This window comes from Oncorhynchus keta, chromosome 15 (genome assembly GCF_023373465.1).
Source record: "Oncorhynchus keta strain PuntledgeMale-10-30-2019 chromosome 15, Oket_V2, whole genome shotgun sequence".
Taxonomy (NCBI): domain Eukaryota; kingdom Metazoa; phylum Chordata; class Actinopteri; order Salmoniformes; family Salmonidae; genus Oncorhynchus; species Oncorhynchus keta.
The window spans coordinates 42211444-42234131 of NC_068435.1; the positions used below are offsets into that span (position 1 = coordinate 42211444).

Below are 22688 nucleotides of genomic sequence, written 5' to 3' on the forward strand. Positions count from 1 at the left end.
TTTAAAGCGGCAATCAGCAGTTGAAACTACAACAAAGCAAACTCCCCACCCGTTTTGGTAAAAAGCTGAGAGACATGGCTGGAGAAATGTAACCACTCTCAAATTCATAGACAGAGCTATGAATGTGAGGACTGGTCATCCATTGTAGTTAAGGCTATGTAGTGTTTGTTTACATTTAATTTGATTACAAACATTGGTGTAAAACAAGCTTATATTTCAGCTTCTGAAGGAGTATGACATTTGAACTAAGCTCATGAGGTATTTATAAGTTATATTCTTCAAGAACCAAGAATCAATATCATTAATTTAACAAATCTAAAAAATGTGGCAACTGCTCGTTTAAGATATATTTGTGGATTAATTTACTTGTACCTTTTATGGAGATCATTTTTATGAAGAACATTTTCGTAATTTGTTGGCACATGAAGCCCGTTCAAAAAACTACAAGGCTGAGAGGGTAGTTACACTGACCACCAGTAGTAGAACCCCATATGTCCATGATTTACAGTTCATTAAGGGTACACCCCTTTTCGAGTAGGTGAAAATGACGATGCAATTGCCATGTTTGAATATAATGTCTATTAAAATGTTAGAATTTCAATTTCCAAGTGACTTTTTTTGCCTGATTGTGTGATTGGTCCATGCTATACATTATCCTTGGGACTCCATTGACGTTGAACTGTAAAATGGTTATGGCAAGGTCTAGTGTGGTAAGAATATGGCGACGCATGAGGGAACCAATGAAATGTCCGTATAGGCTCGATGAAATGTACCGGCACCCAATCAACACAGTAAAGCCGTCATTATTTTATTGTGAAAGAACGTTAGTAGCTAGGCCGGAGGTGTTTTATAAAGTTGGTACGGGACACATGTTTTACATCCGACCTGCTTTTTTAACCCACCATAGAACATGTTCATTGAAAGCATTCAACTCACCTCTAAATGTTTCTTCAGATTTGATGTCGAGTTCTTGGAGGTAGACAACATGCGGATTTTGGGTTTGCATAGAACACACTGGACGGTCATATTTTTTTCCTCTTAATTCCTTGAAAATGAAATGTTATCTATATTGCCAGACATGGAAAGATGTGGCATGAGCACCGGTATCCATTTTTAAGAAATTATCCGCGCAATGTGTCGTATTTAGTGCGAGACTGCAAGCGTTTAAACAGGGGTGTATTCATTTCGGCAATTCTGTTGCAAAACTTATCGTCTGTTACAACAGAAACAGTTTACTCCAAACTGAAAAATTTTTTTTTTTACGAAAACGAGACTTTCTATTGGACAGATTCAGATAGGTCCTTCCCCGTTTGTTCCGCTTGCTCTGTTTGCACCCGATGTAGTCTAGTCTGGTGCTGTTAAATTATTTTAAACTGTAAACAGTTTCCGTTGCAAAACGTAATGAATACACCCCAGACAAAGCGCACTGCAATGGCCTGATTACGTAACGACGTAATCTGGATTACTTGTAATGCGTTACTACGATTGGTTGTTTTTTAACCAAGTAACCCAGCCCCCTGTGTGTTTGTGGACATGTTCCAGGTTGTCTTTATTGCAGTCGGTATGATCACATCTCAGGAGATATTGATGTGGCTCCTTTATTATTCCCCCAATAGAGTGTGTCCCTAATTATATTTTAAAAAGAACTGAATGGCAATCATTTGACCAAATGTCATCATATAAAGATGATATTTTGATTTTGAGGCATATATCATAGAGATTTGTTTTTGTTTTATTGAAACGTTTTTTTAAAGTAACTGAAGAGCATTATTTTTTTTATTTGTCACATGCGCCAAATACAACTTGTGTACAGTTGTGGACAAAAGTTTTGAGAATGACACAAATATGAATTTTCACAAAGTCTGCTGCCTCAGTTTGTATGATGTCAATTTGCATATATTTCAGAATGTTATGAAGAGTGGTCAGATGAATTGCAATTAATTGCAAAGTCCCTCTTTGCCATGCAAATGAACTGAATCCCCCAAAAACATTTCCACTGCATTTTAGCCCTGCCACAAAAGGACCAGCTGACACCATGTCAGTGATTCTCTAGTTAACACAGGTGTGTGTGTTGATGGGGACAAGGCTGGAGATCATTCTGTCATGCTAATTGAGTTTGAATAACAGACTGGAAGCTTCAAAAGGAGGGTGGTGCTTGGAATCGTTGTTCTTCCTCTGCCAACCATGGTTACCTGCAAGGAAGCATGTGCCATCCTCATTGCTTTGCGCAAAAAAGGGCTTCACTGGCAAGGATATTGCTGCCAGTAAGATTGCACCTAAATCAACCATTTATCGGATCATCAAGAACTTCAAGGAGAGCGGTTCAATTGTTGTGAAGAAGGTTTCAGGGCACCCAAAAAAGTCCAGCAAGCGCCAGGACAGTCTCCTAAAGTTGATTCAGCTGCAGGATCGGGGCACCACCAGTACAGAGCTTGCTCAGGAATGGCAGCAGGCAGGTGTGAGTGCATCTGCACGCACAGTGAGGCAAAGACTTTTAGAGGATGGCCTGGTGCCATGAAGGGCAGCAAAGAAGCCACTTCTCTCCAGTAAAAACATCAGGGACAGACTGATATTCTGCAAAATGTACAGGATTTGGATTGCTGAGGACTGGGGTAAAGTCATTTTCTCTGATCAATCCCCTTTCCGATTGTTTGGGGCATTCAGAAAAAAGCTTGTCCGGAGAAGACAAGGTGAGCACTACCATCAGTCCTGTGTCATGCCAACAGTAAAGCATCCTGAGACCATTCATGTGTGGGTTTGCTTCTCAGCCAAGGGAGTGGGCTTACTCACAATTTTGCCTCAGAACACAGCCATGAATAAACAATGGTACCAACACATCCTCCGAGAGCAACTTCTCCCAACCAACCAGGAACAGTTTGGTGACGAACAATGCCTTTTCCAGCATGATGGAGTACCTTGATATAAGGCAAAAGTGATAACTAAGTGGCTCAGGGAACAAAACATCGATATTTTGGGTCCATGGCCAGGAAACTCCCCAGACCTTAATCCCATTGAGAACTTGTGGTCAATCCTCAAGAGGTGGGAGGACAAACAAAAACCCACAAATTCTGACAAACTCCAAGCATTGATTATGCAAGAATGGGCTGCCATCAGTCAGGGTGTGGCTCAGAAGTTAATTGACAGCATGCCAGGGCGGATTGCAGAGGTCTTGAAAAATAAGGGTCAACACTGCAAATATTGACTCTTTGCATCAACTACCCGTAGTTGTCATTAAAAGCCTTTGACACTTATGAAATGCTTGTAATTATACTTCAGTATTCCATAGTAACATCTGACAAAAATATCTAAAGACACTGAAGCAGCAACAATTGTGGAAATTAATATTTGCCAATGTATAAAAAATGCCTTATTTATATATGTATTCAGACCCTTTGCTATGAGACTCGAAATTGAGCTCAGGTGCATCCTGTTTCCATTGATCATCCTTGAGATCTGACCACCTGTGGTAAATTTAATTGATTGGACATGATTTGGAAAGGCACACACCTGTCTATATAAAGTCCTACAGTTGACAGTGCATCTCAGAGCAACAAAAAAAACAAGCCGTGAAGCCAAAGGAATTGTCTGTAGAGCTCCGTGACAGGATTGTGTCGAGGCACAGACCTATGGAACGCTGTTTGGGTCTTTGCGTGTCAAAAAAAGACACGTCAAATAAGCTTGTTGACCAATCATTTAATTGATCCCCAGTCCTTAGGTAAAGCTCTACAGTACAATATGAATGTCAATATACACAATAGGCTGACTGGGGAGGTGATTTCACAGTCACAGTCCCGCGATAAGAGCTACAACGCTAATATTTGCGTAAACTCTTCACAGTTGTGTTCTGTGGGTGTCACCGAGTAGACTGATACCCCATTTCATTGCTTCACATTCCAACCTTGATTAACATTATCTAGCCTAAATATGGCATGATTCCACCAATTTTAACCTTCTGCATCACTTTCAAAGAGGTTTGTTTATTTTGAAGGCAAACCACAAATTCCACTAGTGTGCCTAATCCTTATTATGGCTTGCTTCACAACACATAATCTTGTCCGGTTGAGCCTCAACTAGCTAGATGAAGCTAACTGGCTGCTTATAACGTTAGCTTTGGCCAACAGGATTAAGTAGTTGGCTAGCTATTTTTTTTCTTGAACTAAAGTTACATTTCAACAGGCGAACAACAAGTGGCTACCTAGCTAATACTTACAAGGATTCATAAATCATTGCTAAGAATAATAAAAATGACTGCAGTTTCTACTGGTCACTGTTTTCAGGCAGGTTGTATTTGTGCTAGCTAGGTACCAAAGTAAAGCTAGCTAGCTATCCCAGTGGCGGTCCAACAAATAATGCCTTATTACCAACACGGTATTGTAAACACATCGTTCGTGGCCAGTGTGTGCTTGTTTGCAGATTCCAGAAGGACAACCATCTCTGCCGCAATTCACCAATCAGGCCTTTATGGTAGAGTGGCCAGACGGAAGCCACTCCTCAGTAAAAGGCACATGACAGCCCTCTTAAAGTTTGCAAAAAGGCTCCTAAAGGACTCTGATCATGGTAAACAATAGTCTCTGGTCTGATGAAACCAAGATTGAATTCTTTATCCTGATTGCCAAGTGTCACGTCTGGAAGAAACCAGGCATTGCTCATCACCTGGCCAATACCATCCCTACGGTGAAGCAAGGCAGCATCATGCTGTGGGGATGTTTTTCAGCGGCAGGGACTGGGAGACTAGTCAGGATCGAGGGGAAATTAATGGAGCAATGTACAGAGAGATCCTTGATGACAACCTGCTCCAGAGCGCTCAGGACCTCAGACTGGGGTGAAGGTTCACCTTCCAACAGGACATCGACCCTAAGCACGCAGCCAAGACAATGCAGGAGTGGCTTATGGAAAAGTCTTGAGTAGCCCAGCCAGAGCCCTGAACATCTCTGGAGAGACCTGAAAATAGCTGTGCAGCGACTCTCCCCTTGCAACCTGACAGAGCTTGAGAGGATCTGCAGAGAAGAATGGAAGAAACTCCCGAAATGCAGCTGTGCCAAGCTTGTCGTGTCATACCCAAGAAGATTTGAGGCTGTTATGACTGCCAAAGGTGCTTCAACAAAGTTTTGAGGAAACAGTCTGAATACTTAAATGTAAATGTGATATTTCAGGTTTTTATTTTTAATACATTTGCTAAAATGTCTAAAAACCTGTTTTTGCTTTGTCATTATCAGGTATTTTGTGTAGATTGATGAGGGGAAAAACAATTTAATCAATTTTAGGATTCGGCTGTAACGTAACAGAATGTGGAAAAAGTCAAGGGGTCTGAATACTGTCCGAATGTACTGTGTGTGTGTGTGTGTCGCCATTATGTGTGTGTGTGTGTCCGTCTGTCTGTGTGTTTGGAGTGTCAGTGTAGTATGCATGAGTGTGTGTGGTTAGAGTCCAGTAAGTGTACATCGGGCTTGTGCAAGAGAGTCAGTGAAACAAATGAAGGGGGTCAATACAAGTCCTGGTAGCCATTTGATTAACTTTTCAGCAGTCTTATGGCTTGGGGGTGGAAGCTGTTAAGAAGCCTTTTGGTCCCAGACTTGGTGCTCCGGCATCGCTTACCGTGCAGTAGCAGAGAGAACCGTCTATGACTTGGTTGTTTGGACTCTAACAATTTTTAGGGCTTTCCTCTGACACCGCCTGGTAAAGAGGTCCTGGATGGCAGGAAGCTCAGCCCGATGGATGTACTGGGCCGTACGCACTACCCTCTGTAGCCAAATGTCACCATTTAAAGATGATATTTGATTTTAGGGAAATATAATGTAGGCCTAGTATCAGTACAATGTCATTGATCATTTTCATCCGAAAGCGCCACTGCTCTACAAACAATTTCTCGTCGGGAATGGCAAAGCATAAGCTGTAATGCAAATGTTTGCTACCTATAGAGGCGGTGATATAATGACAATGTGTCACTAACTACAGGGGAGGTGATAGGCCTACTTCGCAAGACTCTTCCACATTGTCTTGAAAAAGGTCAGTCCCACCCAATTGACTTTATATGCACGCTAATCAGTTGTTGTTTTATTTTTCACGTGCGCCCTCTAGCTTTTCTAACGCTGTGTCTTACTGTCTGTCATGAATTAAGGAAGCGTGACTGACTGGTTGTGACAGCACACCACACTTGATCCACAGGAGTCCGGCAGAGACATGCCTGTGTGCTCGCCAAAGCTTCCATCTGTTTGTGCGCGACTGGTAAGGAGTGTCCGTTATTCACTATCCTTGTGCTCTCCCCCCTTGCCAATGCCCTGCCACCATGCCAACTATGGTGGTGAGAGCTATATTTACTATCAGTTGTCATGATACTGGTTCAATGAAAAGCAAGAGTAAAATATTGATACCTTTGTAGCCTAATGTAATTGTCGAAATATGAAACTACCAACAATGAGAAAACAAATCTAATTCACATTGTACCACTATAGACTTCGAAACTGCTCACCAAAAAGAGACAAAGGGTTAATGTATATATTCATTTTAATATGACCTGTTTATATGAAATCTTCCTAAGAGGTGTGCACACTGCAAAACACATACTGGCAAATAGGGAATATAATTAGTTATGGGACAAGCAGGTTGAACAATGCAGTAAGCCAGGGTGGCTAGCCAGAATGGTAGGCAAAAATGCCAGAGATTCAAAAGTCAATGAAATGTTGTAATCAGGTCTTGCCATATTTTAAGGGGCTACAGGATTTACTTTTCTTGTTATGTTTAAAAGTGTAAATGAAAAAGATACTACAAATTGATTGCACATTGCCATTTTTGTGCCATAGTGCGCATCAACTCTGGTGTCTGAACAAAAATAGTCTCTCCTCTACCCTAAAGGACAAGTTACACACAAGCTGAACACATGAGACAATTCACATATCAACCATGCAAATTCTGTCTTTGTGTTTCCCTCCACCCCTCATCTTGTATTGTTTCTCTCAGACATTAAATTACATACATTTTTCAGTCTCACCCTTTTCCCTCCCCATTCCTCTTTCTCTCCATCTTTTCCCCCTGTCCTCCTCTCTCCATCATGCAGGCTGTCTCCCTATAGGGGGAAAACCAAGAACCCGGAGAAGGTGGAATACTTCCAGCCACCCATCAGGTTTCCCCTCTCTAGTTTGAGGTAGGCCTTGTCTCCCCTCTCCATGATCACTAGGCCTGCGTTGGTGGCTGCCTCCCGCGTCACATCCATGTCCCCAGCGAAGGCTGAGATCATTGGCCACCCATTCAGCATCAGACTAACCTAGAAACAACCACACGGTTAGTCTCAATGTCAAACAACTAACTATTTGTGGGACATGCATGGTGCTATGCTACATGCTCTATGTGTACGGCATGTACAGTATGTCTCTCTCACCTGGATAGTTTGTCTGTTGTAGGCCTTCACCACATGGAAGTTAAAGCTGTAGACTCCCCTCCTGGGGGCTAGGAAGACACTGCTCTCCTGGTCAAAGTGATTGCCCACATTCACCAGGATCTGAGGTAAGAAGAGAAAGGGAGAGAATGAACACAGGAGGATAAGAGAGATAGGGAGTGATGGGGTATAGAAATCAATCATTCATCAATGATCAATCAAAGAGAAACAAATCAGTCAAAGATAATTAATGAATAAGAAATCATTGGTCAACTTCACCTGTTGATGTACTACTTTATATGGTCAATATTATTTTCGAATTTGCTCACCTGGTCGAAATAGATGATCATGGTGCGGTTGCTCATGTCTGTGGGCTCGTGGTTTGTCTGGCGGGTGGCAGAGAAGGCCACCCGGCCGGTGCCTGAGCGCACTGACATGCCCAGGGCATTTCCCGCTGGCTCAGAGTTGGGAGTGGAGTCACAGATCACCAAACACTTTCCTTCCAGGACTATAGGCTCAGTGTCATTCTGGGCCTGGGCCCCTAGAGGCCCCCATAGGAGCAGCAGCCCCAGCAACACTGTGGGCTCTAAGGTGGATGAACGAACCACCCTGGGATACATGCTTTTAACTGTCTTTGTTTTGATTGTGTATACCTGTTATTAATTCTAGTATGGAGGAGAGTCACTTTGAAAGATTACAGACATAGATAAATATGCCCAGGCTAAATAGATTTAAAACGCTAAATATTCTCTCGGGTCACTCAGGTCCTAAAATGTCTCACAATTGATGTTGTAGCTGATATTCAGCAGGATCATTAGTGTCCTCAATTGGTTGGACTTGGTCCACCACCCTGTTCTATGACAGCAGTCTCCTATCCCACCTAGTGGAGACGCTATGTAGGAAGTCTCCCAGTAATAAATATAGAGGTTTGTCAACAGGTAGGACTCATAGACTGACAACCAGGAGGGTTTGGAGTTATCAGTGTTCAGCAGAAGTCGACGAAGTCAACATACAGTCTCTCCCCCTATTTACCCCACACTATCTATCTGTCCTTCCCTCCCTCTATCTCTCTCACTCTGTTCTCATGGATATCTCTCCTGTGATTCTGTGCTGGTTTGCAACAGTGGCAGTAGGTGGCAGGATAGCATGGGCAAATAGACGTTTGTGTGCGTTCCAATCTACTGCATCATCACACAGGACCTGAGAGAAGGAAGGATAAACAGTGGGAGGGATAGATGAAGAAAGGTAGAGTGAGGAATCTCAGCTACCATAGAAGAGGATGAAGAGGAGGATATTGTTAGGGGGAGGGAGAGGGAATGAGGTAACGTTCTGGACCGGTGTCAGGGGAGGATGTAGAATCCAGGAGGGAGTGAGAAAGAAAGAGGGAGTGGGGGAACAACTCCGCTGAGAGACCATCTGTCTTTCGCACGCACTCTCTACCTCCTGACGTTCCATAACATGCCCCCCCCCTTCCTCGTACCCACCATGTTCACACGTAGTTTCTCCATCATCCTCTTGTATTTTCATACAAATCCCTTAGGTGTTTATCGTTTCACAATTACATAAATGGTTACTGTATATCACATGGACAAGAAAGCACTTCGTCCTCAATTGATATTATAGATAGAACAACATTTTAGACTGTACCCCCTCTTTATTATGGGATTTTCTGACTTTCCTTCTAAAATAATCTCGACATGTCGTCAATTCAAGTGCAAAAAAGACACTCTGACACACCTCTCTGATGATCACATTCTCTATGACACTAGTGATTAACACTGTTTAATCAACCACACACTCTTTCTTCGAACACACACACCAACCCAAAATATATATTTTTTAGAGAGTTGGTCCCCAATATTCAACAGTCAGAAGATTAGCAGTTTTCCTGAACAATTCAAGATGTTAACACAAGGAAATTGCAGGACTATGCATCTATTCACTGAGTACTGTCAGGCAATCCTGGAGTCTAAGTTTAAGTTCATAAAGAAATAGTTGAGGGTATCACCTGTTTCAGTTTGAAAGGTGTCGTCCTTATTTTCCATATCGGGTGAAGTACAATTTTGCTCCTTGGAGATGGAGTGATAGTCACATATTCCTCATAACCACTTTCTACTCTGTTCTCTCACATTCTACAGGATCACAGAGACCTCCCTTTGAAACAGGCATCTAAATGGCCATGCCAGAGGACCCACTGTGTTATAATCTCTCTCTCCCCCCCCCCCCCCTCTCTCTCTCTCTCTCTCTCTCTCTCTCTCTCTCTCTCTCTCTCTCTCACTCACTCTTTAATTCTCTGTCACTCACCCACCTACTAATTTTCTCTCAAACAATGAAAAGTGCCAGTGAAAGTATTGCATCTGAGATGTTTTAATGTTGAAGGTAATTTTGTGACATTGTTTAGTCTGACACGAACTATGACATTGATTTAAAGCATGTGAATCTACCTTGAGCATCTTCAAGCGAATCCCTTTCAATATAATGCCGTACATAATTTCACTTTTGTGAAAGATTCTAATGCCTGATGATTCTGTTATCTATACTACAATATGGTTCAGTCCACACACATTCCATCTCTTTTTTTCTCAACACTATTTGGGTTATTTAGCTTGGTACACGAGTGCCCCAAAGAACCCATTTTGATTATTATATGCAGAAAAAAATAGTCTAAACAAACTCAGAAAAGGAAATGAGACCCCATAGCTATGTTACAACACAAGAATCTAGAACTATCCACTGAATGTTACATTTTCTTTAGAATATTGTCCTGTAGTTTGGATGTATTTGATTAAAACTCTCTCTTGGGTCCAAGTTGCTTGGGTCTTTCAAATTCCTCCAAACTATGATACAAGTAGGACATACCCATCCATTCCCTACTGATTCAAAGTCATAGTTCATAGTACTTTGAATCCTGAGCTCTGTAAGAATGTAGTCTTACCATTTGTCATGCTCACACAAGCTCTATTGTTCATCGTCCAATCCCTCATGAGGTCCCGGGAGATGTTCCAGAAGGAAACCTCCCACCAAGTCTCTATCCTTGAACTCCCACCCCATTCTAATTCTCTGGTTCCTGATGATCTCTCACACCCTCACTATGGAGATTCTGCTATGGAGTTCAGCTTTGTAGAGGCCAAAGCCCAGGCACACGGGCTGGCTGAAGGAGGTGGTGAAGTTGTGCAGGTGGGTCAGGGTGTTGGATGGCCCCACCTCAGAGAAGGTGATGGTGCCTGCGCCATAGTCCAGGGCCACGCCAACACGGTTGCCCGACATTCGACTGGAGATGTGTGTCTTCCTGCGGTTGTGCCAGGCGGCTAGCTTTCTATCATGCTGCTGTGTCAAGCTCCAAGACATCTGCAAGTCAAAATATCATCTAACAGTCAATATAGAAAACCAACCATTTCATTTTTTTATCACCATTTGTTTCTCGTGATAAAAGTTCAATTCAAAGAGACCAATTAAAGTCATTAACGATGTCTCTATCCACAGTTTTTATGCGACTAAAGAAGTGGCATCGCCAGAAATTTGTTGGTGGGAGGGCCTGCAGAAATGTGGGTGAATTGTTTTGCCATGGGGCAAGGAGAAAAATGTGCAGTTGTATAGCTAATCTCATGCTATTCTACACATTTTACCATGGGGTGGAGAGACATTTAAAAAAAATATATATATATTTTAAAACTAAAATATGGGTATGATGACTGTGATGAAGGCACTGGATTATGAGCTGTGTTGTTTGCTAAATGAACAAATGAAATAGGAATTTGCATGGTGCATATAGCCATAGAAGCACAGTGACATATGCCTCAATGCAGTCATATTCCTGACTTATTGGGTGGTGTGACAATCAGTTAGATATTTTTGGCAACCCATCCCGTGAGAGTGAATGTCATTCCAGGTAACCTGTTCTGTTATATTTAATCAAATCTGGCTAAACCAGTGCACTGCATCCTATGAAATCTATCTGACGGTGTTTAGGTAAATGACAAATAATGTCCCGTTTGGAACACAAGTAAAAGAGCAGATATTGCTCAATCTGATTGGGTGGACCTGGCTCCCCAGGGGGGCCTACGCCCCTGGAGTAAAGTAATACCATACAAATATATATATATATATATTTACACTACCGTTCATAAGTTTGGAGTCACTTAGAAATGTTCTTGTTTTTGAAAGAAAAGCAAAAAAATGTTGTCCATTCAAATAACATAAAATTTATCAGAAATACAGTGTAGACATTGTTAATGTTGTAAATGACCATTGTAGCAGGAAACGGTTAAGTTTTTAATAGAATATCTACACAGGCGTGCTCCAATTGTGTTAGCTAATCCAAATTTATAATTTTAAAAGGCTAATTGATCATTAGAAAACCCTTTTGCAATTATGTTAGCACAGATGGAAACTGTTTGTTCTGATTAAAGAAGCAATAAAACGGGCCTTCTTTAGACTTGTTGAGTATCTGGAGCATCAGCATTTGTTGGTTTGATTACAGGCTCAAAATGACCAGAAACAAAGGACTTTCTTCTGAAATTCATCAGTCTATTCTTGTTCTGAGAAATGAAGGCTATTCCATGCTGGAAATTGGTAAGAAACTGAAGAGCTCGTACAGCGCTGTGTACTACTCCTTTCACAGAACAGCGCAAACTGGCTCTAACCAGAATAGAAAGAGGAGTGGAAGGTCCCGGTGCACAACTGAGCAAGAGGACAAGAACATACGAGTGTCTAGTTTGAGAAACAGATGCTTCACAAGTCCTCAACTGGCAGCTTCATTAAATAGTACCCGCAAAACACCAGTCTCAACGTCAACAGCGAAGAGGTCACCCCGGGATGCTGGCCTTCTAGGCAGAGTTAATCTTTTCTTTTTATAGGCCAGTCTGAGATATGGCTTTTTCTTTGCAACTCTGCCCAAAAGGCCAGCATCTCGGAGTCGCCTCTTCACTGTTGACGTTGAGACTGGTGTTTTGCGAGTACTATTTAATGAAGCATCAAATTCAAGCATTAATAAATGACAGCATAGGTTTCAAGTTTCATGCTGGCTAGCTGTGGGTGTTATCCTGGGAGAAAGTTAGAGGAGAGACAGGTGTCAAGCCATGGAAATGTGATAAGCATGATGAGTTTGCTATTTGTGAAGAGAATAAAAACAGTTACTCTATCAAGACACGAGGAACGTGCATGACAAGGACATCTGATTGGTAGGGCTAAGTAGGGATTATCATTTGAAATTGTGAGAAAAAAATCTCCAACTACGTGCAATAAGAAAATTATGATTTAATATACCTTTTATGTAATCCCTTTTTTGTCCGAATAATATTGTAAGGCAAAATGTAGTGGTTTGATCAACATTGCGATGTTGACACAGGATCATTTTCATAAATTTCGAACCTATAAGCATTAATTATTCAAATTGGCACAAACATGAAATGATGGCTGATAGTCAATTTGTTGAAAGTAACGAGCTTTACAAACCAGAAACAGATAAGAGAAGACAGTTATTGTGCATTTCTCACCAGCTGTTACTCACCGGCTGTGTTACTCCAGCCCAGTCGGCAGGTACAAAAGTAACGTTGCGGTAGTTCTGTTCTTGGTCTATTTAATTTAAACTCTTTTACCATAGAAATAAAATTACAGCTGCTAATGGTAGAGGACATGTATAAATTGTTTGTTGTAAAATATGGTCTTTCTAGTTCATCCCGGTTCTCCCCTAACCATCATCTGGAAGTAAACATAGAGTCACACTATGATCATGTGGTGGTCCTCCCACTACGACTCGGGAAACAGCAGTTTATTAGGCTACACATTAAATACATTATGATGAACTTCACAGGGTGGTGAAAGTGCATGGGGATGAGGTTGATGCTCCTTTCCAATAAATATTGAGGGTCTTATTCTGGCAACATGATGATCGATACATGACTGCCGTTTGACAAAAAAAATATTCTCACTCTTATCCATAATGATCTCATGATGTGAACTAGCATACTCGCACACCACTACAAGCAGTTTTTTTTGTTTTGTTCTTTAACTAGGCAAGTCGGTCAAGAACAAATTCTTATTTTCCAATGACAGCCTACACCGGCCAAACACGGACGACGCTGGGCCAATTGTGCGCCGCCATATGGGACTCCCAATCACGTCCAGTTGTGATGCAGCCTGGATTCGAACCATGGTGTCTGTAGTGACGTCTCTAGCACACGCCGACGTGCCAGAGTAGGCACATTTAAAGCAACAGTTTTTGTGACAAATTTAAAATACGATTGATTTAAGATTTTTAATCTGTACATGAAACCATAAACGTAAAAGTACATTTTCTGTGCACTACATCATCACACACTGATTTTTATCCCCAACAAGTCTGTTTGGTGGAAACACACCACTGGTGGGAAAATGCATATTTTATTTATGCATTTCTTTATATATTTGCTATAAAGACACATGGCGAGACCCACAAGCAGACACAGGAGGCCGGATGGCCGTCGATGAGACAGGGAGGAGGGGTGGACCTGGAAACAGTAGACAAAGGACAGTGAAACAAGAGCTTAATCCTGGACACATGAAAGTGGGAAGTATACGGAGGGTATGGGGCAACCAAAGACGAACAGCAGTGGGACTAAGGACTTTAGAGATGGGGAAAGGACCAATAAAACGTCCGGAAAGTTTACACGACTCCACCTGGAGGGGCAGGTCCCACATAGACAACCATACCCTCTGCCCAAGACGAGAGCGGGGAGCCGGAGTCCAGTGGTGGTCGGCATGTCGATGATACCTGGAGGTGGCCTTGTGAAGAGCAGACCGAGCTCTCTTCCAGGTATGCCAACAGCGGCGGACGAACATCTGGGCTGAGGGTATGTTGACCTCTTCTTCTTGCTCTGGGAAGAGCGGGGCCTGATATCCCAAAGGGCGAAAGCCCAGTGGCCGAGTAGGGAAGAGTGTTCCGGGCATACTCCACCCATAAAAGTTGCCGGCTCCAGGTGGTGGGGTTGGTTGAGACGAGGCACCTAAGCGCAGTCTCCAGGTCTTGATTGGTATGCTCCGATTGGCCGTTGGACTGGGGATGAAACCCGCAGGACAGGCTGGCCGACGACCCAATAAAGGTGCAGAACGCCTTCCAGAATCGGGATGAGAATTGAGGATCACGATCAGAGACAATGTCAACAGGGAGTCCATGGATTCGGAAGACGTGCTGCACCACGAGCTGGGCCTTTTACTTGGCTGGAGATAACTTGAGGAGAGGGATGAAATTTGCGGCTTTAGAGAACCTATCCACTACTATCATGATACTGGTCTTGCCATCAGACAGAGGAATCCCAGTGACAAAATCCAAGGATATATGGGACCAGGGGCGATGAGGAACAGGGAGTGGCTGAAGGAGGCCAGCTAGAGCTACCCGCGCAGTCTTATTCTGAGTACACACCTTGCATGCGGCTACGAATGTTGAGACGTCAGGAACCATAGTGGGCCACCAGAAGTGTTGGTGGAGGAAGGCCAAGGTTCGATGGGAGCTGGGATGGCAGGTGGGCTTGGAGGAATGAGCCCATTCCAGGACCTGAGCTTGGGCCGAATGAGAGACAAACATTTGGTTAGCCGCCCCCCACCTCCGCACCGCGCTTGGCGGTTCTAAATTCTTATGATCGGTCAACACCAAAAATGGGTGTTCTACCCCTTCCAGCCAGTGCCTCCACTCCTCTAACGCCATCTTGACTGCCAGAAGTTCTCAATTTCCTACGTCATGGTTTCTCTCAACGGGGTTGAGACGATGGGACAGGAAGGCACAGGGATGCAGCTTTTGGTCCTGGGCAGACCGCTGGGACAGGACAGCCCCCACTCCAATGTCAGAAGCGTCGACCTCAAGCACGAACTGACGGGACGGATCTGGATGGATGAAGAAGGGTGCTTTAGTAAAACAACTCTTGAGATCCAGAAACTCCATGCCAATAGCTGGAGACCATGTGAACAGCATCTTGGGAGAAGTAAGTGCTGAGAGGGGAGCCGCCAGGCTGCTGTAGCCCTGAATGAAGGGGGGGTAGAAATGAGCAAATCCCAGGAAACATTGCAGCTGCACTCTGGATGTGGGTTGGGGCCAATCCACCACCGCTCTCACCTTTTCAGGATCCATCTGAACACTCCCTTCAGCGATGATGTATCCCAGAAAGGAGATAGTTGAGCGGTTGAATTCGTACTTCTCAGCTTTCACGAACAACTGGTTCTCTAAGAGGCGATGAAGGACTTGTGTGACATGGAGGACATGTTCTTGAGCAGAACGGGAGAAAACAAGTCTGTCGTCGAGGTAGACAAACACATCTATTCAACATGTCACGGAGCACATCATTGACCAGGGCCTGGAGCACTGTGGGAGCATTGGTGAGTCCAAACGGCATGACCAGGTACTCATAGTGTCCACTAGCTGTGTTGAGGGCCGTCTTCCACTTGTCTCCTTCGCGTAGTCAAACTAGGTGGTAGGCATTCCGAAGGTCCAACTTGGAAAAGATGGTTTCCCCCTGGAGAGGTTTGAAAGCCAGGGAGAGGAGTGGTAAGAGGGTAACGCATCTTCCCCTTGCTGTCATTGAGGCCCCGGTAGTTGATACATGGACGCAGGGTTTTTTTCCACAAAGAAGAACCCTGCGCCAGCAGGGGAGGCAGAAGAACAAATGCTCCCAGCAGCCAGAGAGTCTGCCTCTGGAGCCATGAAAATCCCGAAACAACAGGAACATTGAGAGAGTCAATGAGAAGAAGTTGTATGGACACACGCAGGTTAACGGGCACCGTACTATGAGTGACCCTGCCTATGGTGTTTCCGTCCAGTGCTCTGGCGTCCATGGGAACCGAGAGGGGTTGTGTGGAGATACCCAGCTCCGATACCAAAGTAGCGTTCATAAAACTCTCATCAGCTCCAGAGTCAATGAGCACCCGGAGAGATTTAGACCAGTCACCCCACAGCAGGACAGAAGAGAGTACTCTCACAGAAGAGAGTACGAGTACTGTGAGGTAGAAACCTCCCCGTATGACCTACCATGATACTCTTACCTAGCTGATGAGTCTGGTCTTTTATTGGTACTGTAATGCCCTGTAGCACCACAATACAGGCAACTGTTGGAGTTAAGCCTCTATAGTCATTTCTGAGGCGACAATCTAGATCTGCCTAAGCACTGTAGAAAACGAGTCGCTCATTCTCGATGATCCCGAGGGGACTCGGGTGACTTCAGATCCTCTCGAAAATGCAGGTGTCGGGTTCTTCGGGGGCGAGCAGGCAGCCGTGGACGAACGAGTGGGGCTGAAAACAGACCTCTCCTTCCTGCGCTCCCATAGACGTCCATCAATCCTTCTTGTTAAGGATTGATGGACGACAGAGTATGGAGACCTTCCATAAGGCTCTGAAGTAGCTCCTCATGTTTTTCAATGGTGCCTCCCTGCAGGGAGACAGCTTTACAGAGCCGCTCCGAGTCTGCTGGGTCAGTCATGGCCAGTTCGTACTATAACGACAAAGGGCGAGACCCAGATGCAGACACAGGAGGCAGATGGTTCGAGTCTCTGATATTTATCAAAATACAAGGGGGAGGAAATAGGCTGGTCGAGGACAGGCAGACGTTCATTAACCAGGACAGAGTCCGAAGGGTACAGGGGGGCAGGCAGGCTCGAGGTCAGAGCAGGCTGAATGGTCAGGCAGGCAGGCTCAGTGTCAGGGAAGGTAGATCAGATCGGAACCGGGAGGGCTAGAAAACAGGGACTAAGAAAACAGGAGCACGGTAAAACACACTGGTAAGCTTGACAAGACGAACTGGCAACAGACAAACAGAGAACACAGGTATAAATACACTGAGGATTATGGGGAAGATGAGCGACACCTGGAGGGGTTTGGGACAAGCACAAAGACAAGTGAAACAGATCAGCATGGGACAATTTCCATGAAAATCAGTTGCCAATTGGATGGAAAGCTAGTTATTGATTAACTTCCAGATCAGATTATAAATATAACAACTAACATGTCATGTTAGTCTTATTACCACAGTCCTTGCTATTATTAAATACCACATGAAGAAGAGCAAGGGGAGAAGAGTGATGACAATGTACCTTGTTATTTCCAAAGGCATTGCCCACCTTCCCCTTCCGCCCGATGCTCCGGTAGGACACCGCAATGTCCCAGAAGCCTTCTGCTTCCAGCTCCCAGTAATGGCTTCCAGAGGAGAATGTCTGGACAGTCAGGACTTGAGCCCAGTGATCGAAGCGGTCGGGGTGAGTGGCACACGGAAGGCGGTGTTTGACCCGCATAGCTGACCGCAGGCCATCAGAAATGCTCAGGAGAGGATGGGCGGAGTTAGTGTCCAGAGTCAACGGACTTGTCACTATAGAAATAGAGAAAGAGACAGAAAGCACAGAGAGTGAATATGAATATGAATGAATAAACCTGAATTCATCCCATCTCAGATTTCCGCGTTGAAGATTCAGCTTGTGCACTCACAGAGCTCTCTCTTGAGTTCGGTGAGACAGTGCAGCGTCTCGGTGATGAACTGTCGGTGCTTGCTCTCAATGTCCTCCACAATGTACTTCCTGTCCAGGTTGACAGGGTCAGGGGTGAACAAGGGGCAGTTCAGGTCCACAAGCAGCCTGTTATAGAGCACAGCAAGTTAGACACAAATCATGTTATACTCAAACATACTTACATACAGAATCGCGCGCACACACAAACAGAAACAAATAATATCATACTATTGAATACCTATTCCTTATTTACCTTGAGTCATCAGAATTAAATGCCTGTGGACAGAACAAAGAAAAGGAGCCAAGGACTGTTATAAGACTGTAATAATAATTATACAGTGCATTCGGAAAGTATTCAGACCCCTTGACTTTTTCCACATTTTGTTACGTTACAGCCTTATTCTAAAATATATATATTTTTTAAATCGAATCTACAGACAATACCCCATAATGACAAAGCAAAAACAGGTTGTTAGACATTTCTGCCAATTTCTAAAAAAGAAAAAACTGAAATACCTTATTTACATAAGTATTCAGACCCTTTGCTATGAGACTTGAAATTGAGCTCAGGTTCACCCTGTTCCCATTGATCATCCTCGAGATGTTTCAACAACTTGATTGGAGTCCACCTGTGGTAAATTCAATTGATTGGACATGATTTGGAAAGGGACACACCTGTCCATATAAGGTCCCACAGTTGACAGTGCATGTCAGAGTAAAAAACCAAGCCATGAGGTCGAAGGAATTGTCCGTAGAGCTCCGAGACAGGATTGTGTCACAGGGCACAGATCTGGGGAAGGGTACCAAAACATTTCTGCAGCATTGAAGGTCACCAAGAATACAGTGAACTCATTCTTAAATGGTAGAAGTTTGGAACCACCAAGACTCTTCCTAGATCTGGTCACCCGGCCAAGAACCCAATGGTCATGATGGTTCCTCTCTGGAGATGGGAGAACCTTCCAGAAGGACAAACATCTCTTCAGCACTCCACCAATCAGGCCTTATGGTAGTGGCCAGACGGAAGCCACTTCTCAGTAAAAGGCACATGACAGCCCGCTTGGAGTTTGTCAAAAGGCATCTAAAGGACTCTCAGACCATGAGAAACAAGATACTCTGGTCTGATGAAACCAAGATTGAACTCTTTGGACTGAATCCCAAGCGTCTCGTCTGGAGGAAACCTAGTAAAATCCCTACGGTGAAGCATGGTGGTGGCAGCATCATGCTGTGGGGATGTTTTTCAGTGGCAGGTACTGGGAGACTAGTTAGGATCGAGGGAAATATGAATGGAGAAAAGTACAGAGAGATCCACGATGAAAACCTGCTCCAGAGCACTCAGGACTTTTGACTGGGGTGAAGGTTTACAACGACCCTAAGCACACAGTCAAGACAACGCAGGGGTGGCTTTAGGTCAAGTCTCAGAATGTCCTTGAGTGGCCCAGCCAGAGCCCGGACTTGAACCTGATCGAACATCTCTGGAGAGACCTGAAAATAGCTGACAGAACTTGAGAGGATCTGTAGAGAAGAATGGGAGAAACTCCCCAAATACTGTTGTGCCAAACTTGTAGCTTTATACCCAAGAATACTCAAGGCTGTAATCGCTGCTAAAGGTGCTTCAACATAGTTCTGACGAAACGGTCTGAATAGTAAATGTTATATTTCTGTTTAAAAACTTTCCCTGATTTGTATATTTGCTAAAAATTTCTAAAAACCTGTTTTTGCTTGTCATTATGGGGTATTGTGTGTAGATTGATGAAGGGGAAGAAACAATTTAATCCATTTTAAAATAACGCTGTAAACATTACAAAATGTGGAAAAAGTCAAGGGGTCTGAATACTTTCCGATGCACAGTAATTCACCGTTATTCATGGTTGTAAGACAATAACACAAAACTGTTAATAAAGTTATTCAAATGTACTATCTTAAAAAAAAGAGGCATTCATTGACAGCTAATCAATAAAAGCAGAAAGCCTTCATTGCCACAGTACAAATCCTGCATGAATGGCACTGAATCACCCCCAGATGGACAGGGAGGTAAACAGATTAGTTGAAATCCTCCGCTATGCAGTGTACAACATATGCTGTCTTGTAAGTAAATAGGTGGTTAAAACGTTGCAGTACAGTACAGAAGTGAATGTTCAGATTCAGAATGATTACCAGAATTGTGACCTATGCCATCAAATTATTTGAGAGGATGGCTTTGATGAATTCCGTTTGTTTGAGGATACTCAAAGGTTGTGTCTAACGCACAGACATTAACTGCCTGAAATGGTTACTGTGAAGTTGGATTTGTATTGTTTTATTGCAAAACTGAGGTCCTAACTCTTGCGTGGTCACTAATGACACAATGGCACTTGCCCCAAAAGTAGGCTGTAAACTCCACTACCCTGGCGGAATATCCAACCTGTTTTCTCTTACTTCCATGGTATCCAAATCATCCCCAGATTCCAATTGGCTCCTTCAAACCCTCTCCTCTCTCTAGTCATCTTGGTACCCGGTAAAAGGGTTCATAATAAACATCTCACCCAGATGAGCAGGAAGGGGTCTGTCTCCTCCAGCAAGGATGCCAGGTAGTGGTGAATGTCCTGGGTCTTACTCAGGTCCACCCTCACCCTGCTGCAGTCGTTCTGCAGGCGCTCCATGACCTTCTGCCTCTCCCTCAAGGTGCTCTCCCTCAGGGCCAGCACTAGCCTCTCCACCTGCAGCTGCAGATCTACACCCATACGTTCCACCTGGGAGTCATTTGCCACAGACATGTCCTGCAGGGGGACAACAACCATCACTGTAGATTTTTAAGGTCAGGACAGGACTCAGCTTTCAGGCAGAATAGAAGCTTGGACCGATTAATATAAGCATGAACAGGAAATTGATGGACCTGTTATAAGAATGTGTGGTCACTCACTGTTATAGTGAGGTCAGTGTTCTGGTACTCTTGGAGGATCCGTTCACCTTCATTCAGCTTTTCATCTGCTTTCTGGAGAAGGCCCTTGAGGAGGACCTGTGGAAACACGGATTTAGAACTGTTATAGTCACACTATAACACCAGCTGTAGGGAACGACAGGTTGTTTACTGACCTTGAAGTCCTCCTCCACCTTCCTCAGTCCTTTAATGCGGTGCTGTGCATGGCCACCTTCCAATAGGCACTCTGAACACATGTACACCCGCTCGTCTGCACAGTAGTAGAGGAACATCTCCTTGTGGGCGGGACACCTGCGGTGAGACAGATCTCCCAGGGGTTCCACCAGCAGGTGTGTCTTAAAGGCGGGCCGCTCCAGGTGGGGCCGCAGGTGCTCTGCACACAGAGACACCTCACAGCGCAGGCAGGTCTTCACCGCCACGGTGGTCCCCGCCTCATCCTTGTCCCCCACAGGTGGGCAGCAGTCACACGCCACTACCCCTTGTTCCTCCTGGCACTGTGCGCAGGTGAAGCGACCCCTGACCCCAGCCTTCCTGTGCCCCCAGGTGTCCCGTACGCAGGCCGGGCAGAAGCTGTGGCCACACAGCAGGGACTGGGCCTGGCTGAAGACGTCACGCCACAACGAACAGGTCAACTCTTCCTCCAGGGACGCCATGTCAACCGATTTTGTCACCTCGAACACGAAAAGGGAAAAGGCACCTTTGCACAAAAAAAAATCAAAATAATGTCAAAATCATTGTCAATTTGTCCAAATAATGAGCAGTTGAAATCATCTTAATTCACAGTCTTAATGCCACTTCATGTGTAATTATTGCCTAGTTAACCATATTTTATTTTTTGCCAACATAGCTTGTTGTTCCAGCAGCTAGATACATCACTAGATGGCAAAATAAGGTAAACAACTAATGAAAACACTCCCTGAATCTGAATTTAGTTCAACTACCACCAAGCTACTGCAAAATGTAGTTAAATTATTAGTTGAAATACATGTAGTTCACTACTCCCCAACACTGGATAGTGACACTGTTTACTCATAGTTCACGTCAAAGTCACTTGTATAAAAACTAACACTAGGAATTAGGTTTTAGGAACAGGGCTAAGTCAGTCCACTTCACCGGCGCCAACTCCTCTATTTATCTTCCTACTTATCAACCATTAAGCCTGTTTATAAGGTTTTTGGCCATTGTTCAATATTATTAGAACACCTCAAGATCTTCCCATTGTCTTAAGTGTCAGACATGACTACTTCTTCTCTAGTTAACTGGCATAACCTGCATCACTGAGTTTATTCTCATGCTACGGAGGAGTTACAACACTGCTTGACCTGAACCTTGTACCTATAGCGCATCCCAATCCCTGCCTGTTGCTATGGCGGGATCAAGACATCATCCTCCCCGCCTGCCTGTCTACATGTGCTCTTCCAATCTTGTTTACAACTCTCCTATATACATTCTGATATGTCTTTCTTGCGTTTTTTTTCAAATTGTTCAAAGGTCCACAATACAGTATAGTTCCCCTTACCTGATTGTGTCCCAGGTCTGTCACAGTGTGGCCATCGTTGGGTGTAGTGCTGTGTGTAGAAACCGGCTAATCCCATAAAAATGTCTGCTTTAAGCAGAGGGACTGACCTCTCATAGCACATAGTCACATGACCTACTCAGAGAGCGAGGGTGCATCTCAAGACTCTAAGGAGGCTTTGTTTCCTTATCTCCTTTCCTTCACCTGCACTGCTATGAAGGAAGTGTAGGAGTGAAAGCAACTCTCCAGTAGGCAACTACCATATTACCTATCTTGGGTTTTCTGGTGAGAGCTGAAACACACACACTCAGAGAGAGAGAGAGAAAGATTATATTCTACAACCACCTAAAAGCAATTCCCAAACCTTCCATGACAAAGCCATCACCTACAGAGAAATAAACCTGGAGAAGAGCCCCCTAAGC

At 44.1% G+C, this 22688-nt stretch overlaps 2 protein-coding genes across 2 annotated transcripts; both read right to left on the reverse strand.

The window, feature by feature from the left end:
* Positions 1 to 6486: 6486 nt before the first annotated feature.
* Positions 6487 to 9563, reverse strand: cbln12 (cerebellin 12). The gene is made up of 4 exons (XM_035788734.2): positions 9381 to 9563; positions 7702 to 8572; positions 7376 to 7495; positions 6487 to 7261 (listed from the first exon to the last, which is right to left on the reverse strand). Exons 2-4 carry the CDS (start codon positions 7990 to 7992, stop codon positions 7064 to 7066), a joined length of 609 nt encoding a protein of 202 aa, XP_035644627.1. The 5' UTR covers positions 7993 to 8572; positions 9381 to 9563; the 3' UTR covers positions 6487 to 7063.
* Positions 9564 to 9721: 158 nt separating this feature from the next.
* LOC118394988 (E3 ubiquitin/ISG15 ligase TRIM25-like) lies at positions 9722 to 22338 on the reverse strand. Its single transcript, XM_035788733.2, has 8 exons — positions 22270 to 22338; positions 20906 to 21447; positions 20733 to 20828; positions 20356 to 20589; positions 18087 to 18109; positions 17814 to 17959; positions 17426 to 17697; positions 9722 to 10720 (listed from the first exon to the last, which is right to left on the reverse strand). Exons 2-8 carry the CDS (start codon positions 21401 to 21403, stop codon positions 10451 to 10453), a joined length of 1539 nt encoding a protein of 512 aa, XP_035644626.1. The 5' UTR covers positions 21404 to 21447; positions 22270 to 22338; the 3' UTR covers positions 9722 to 10450.
* Positions 22339 to 22688: the final 350 nt, after the last annotated feature.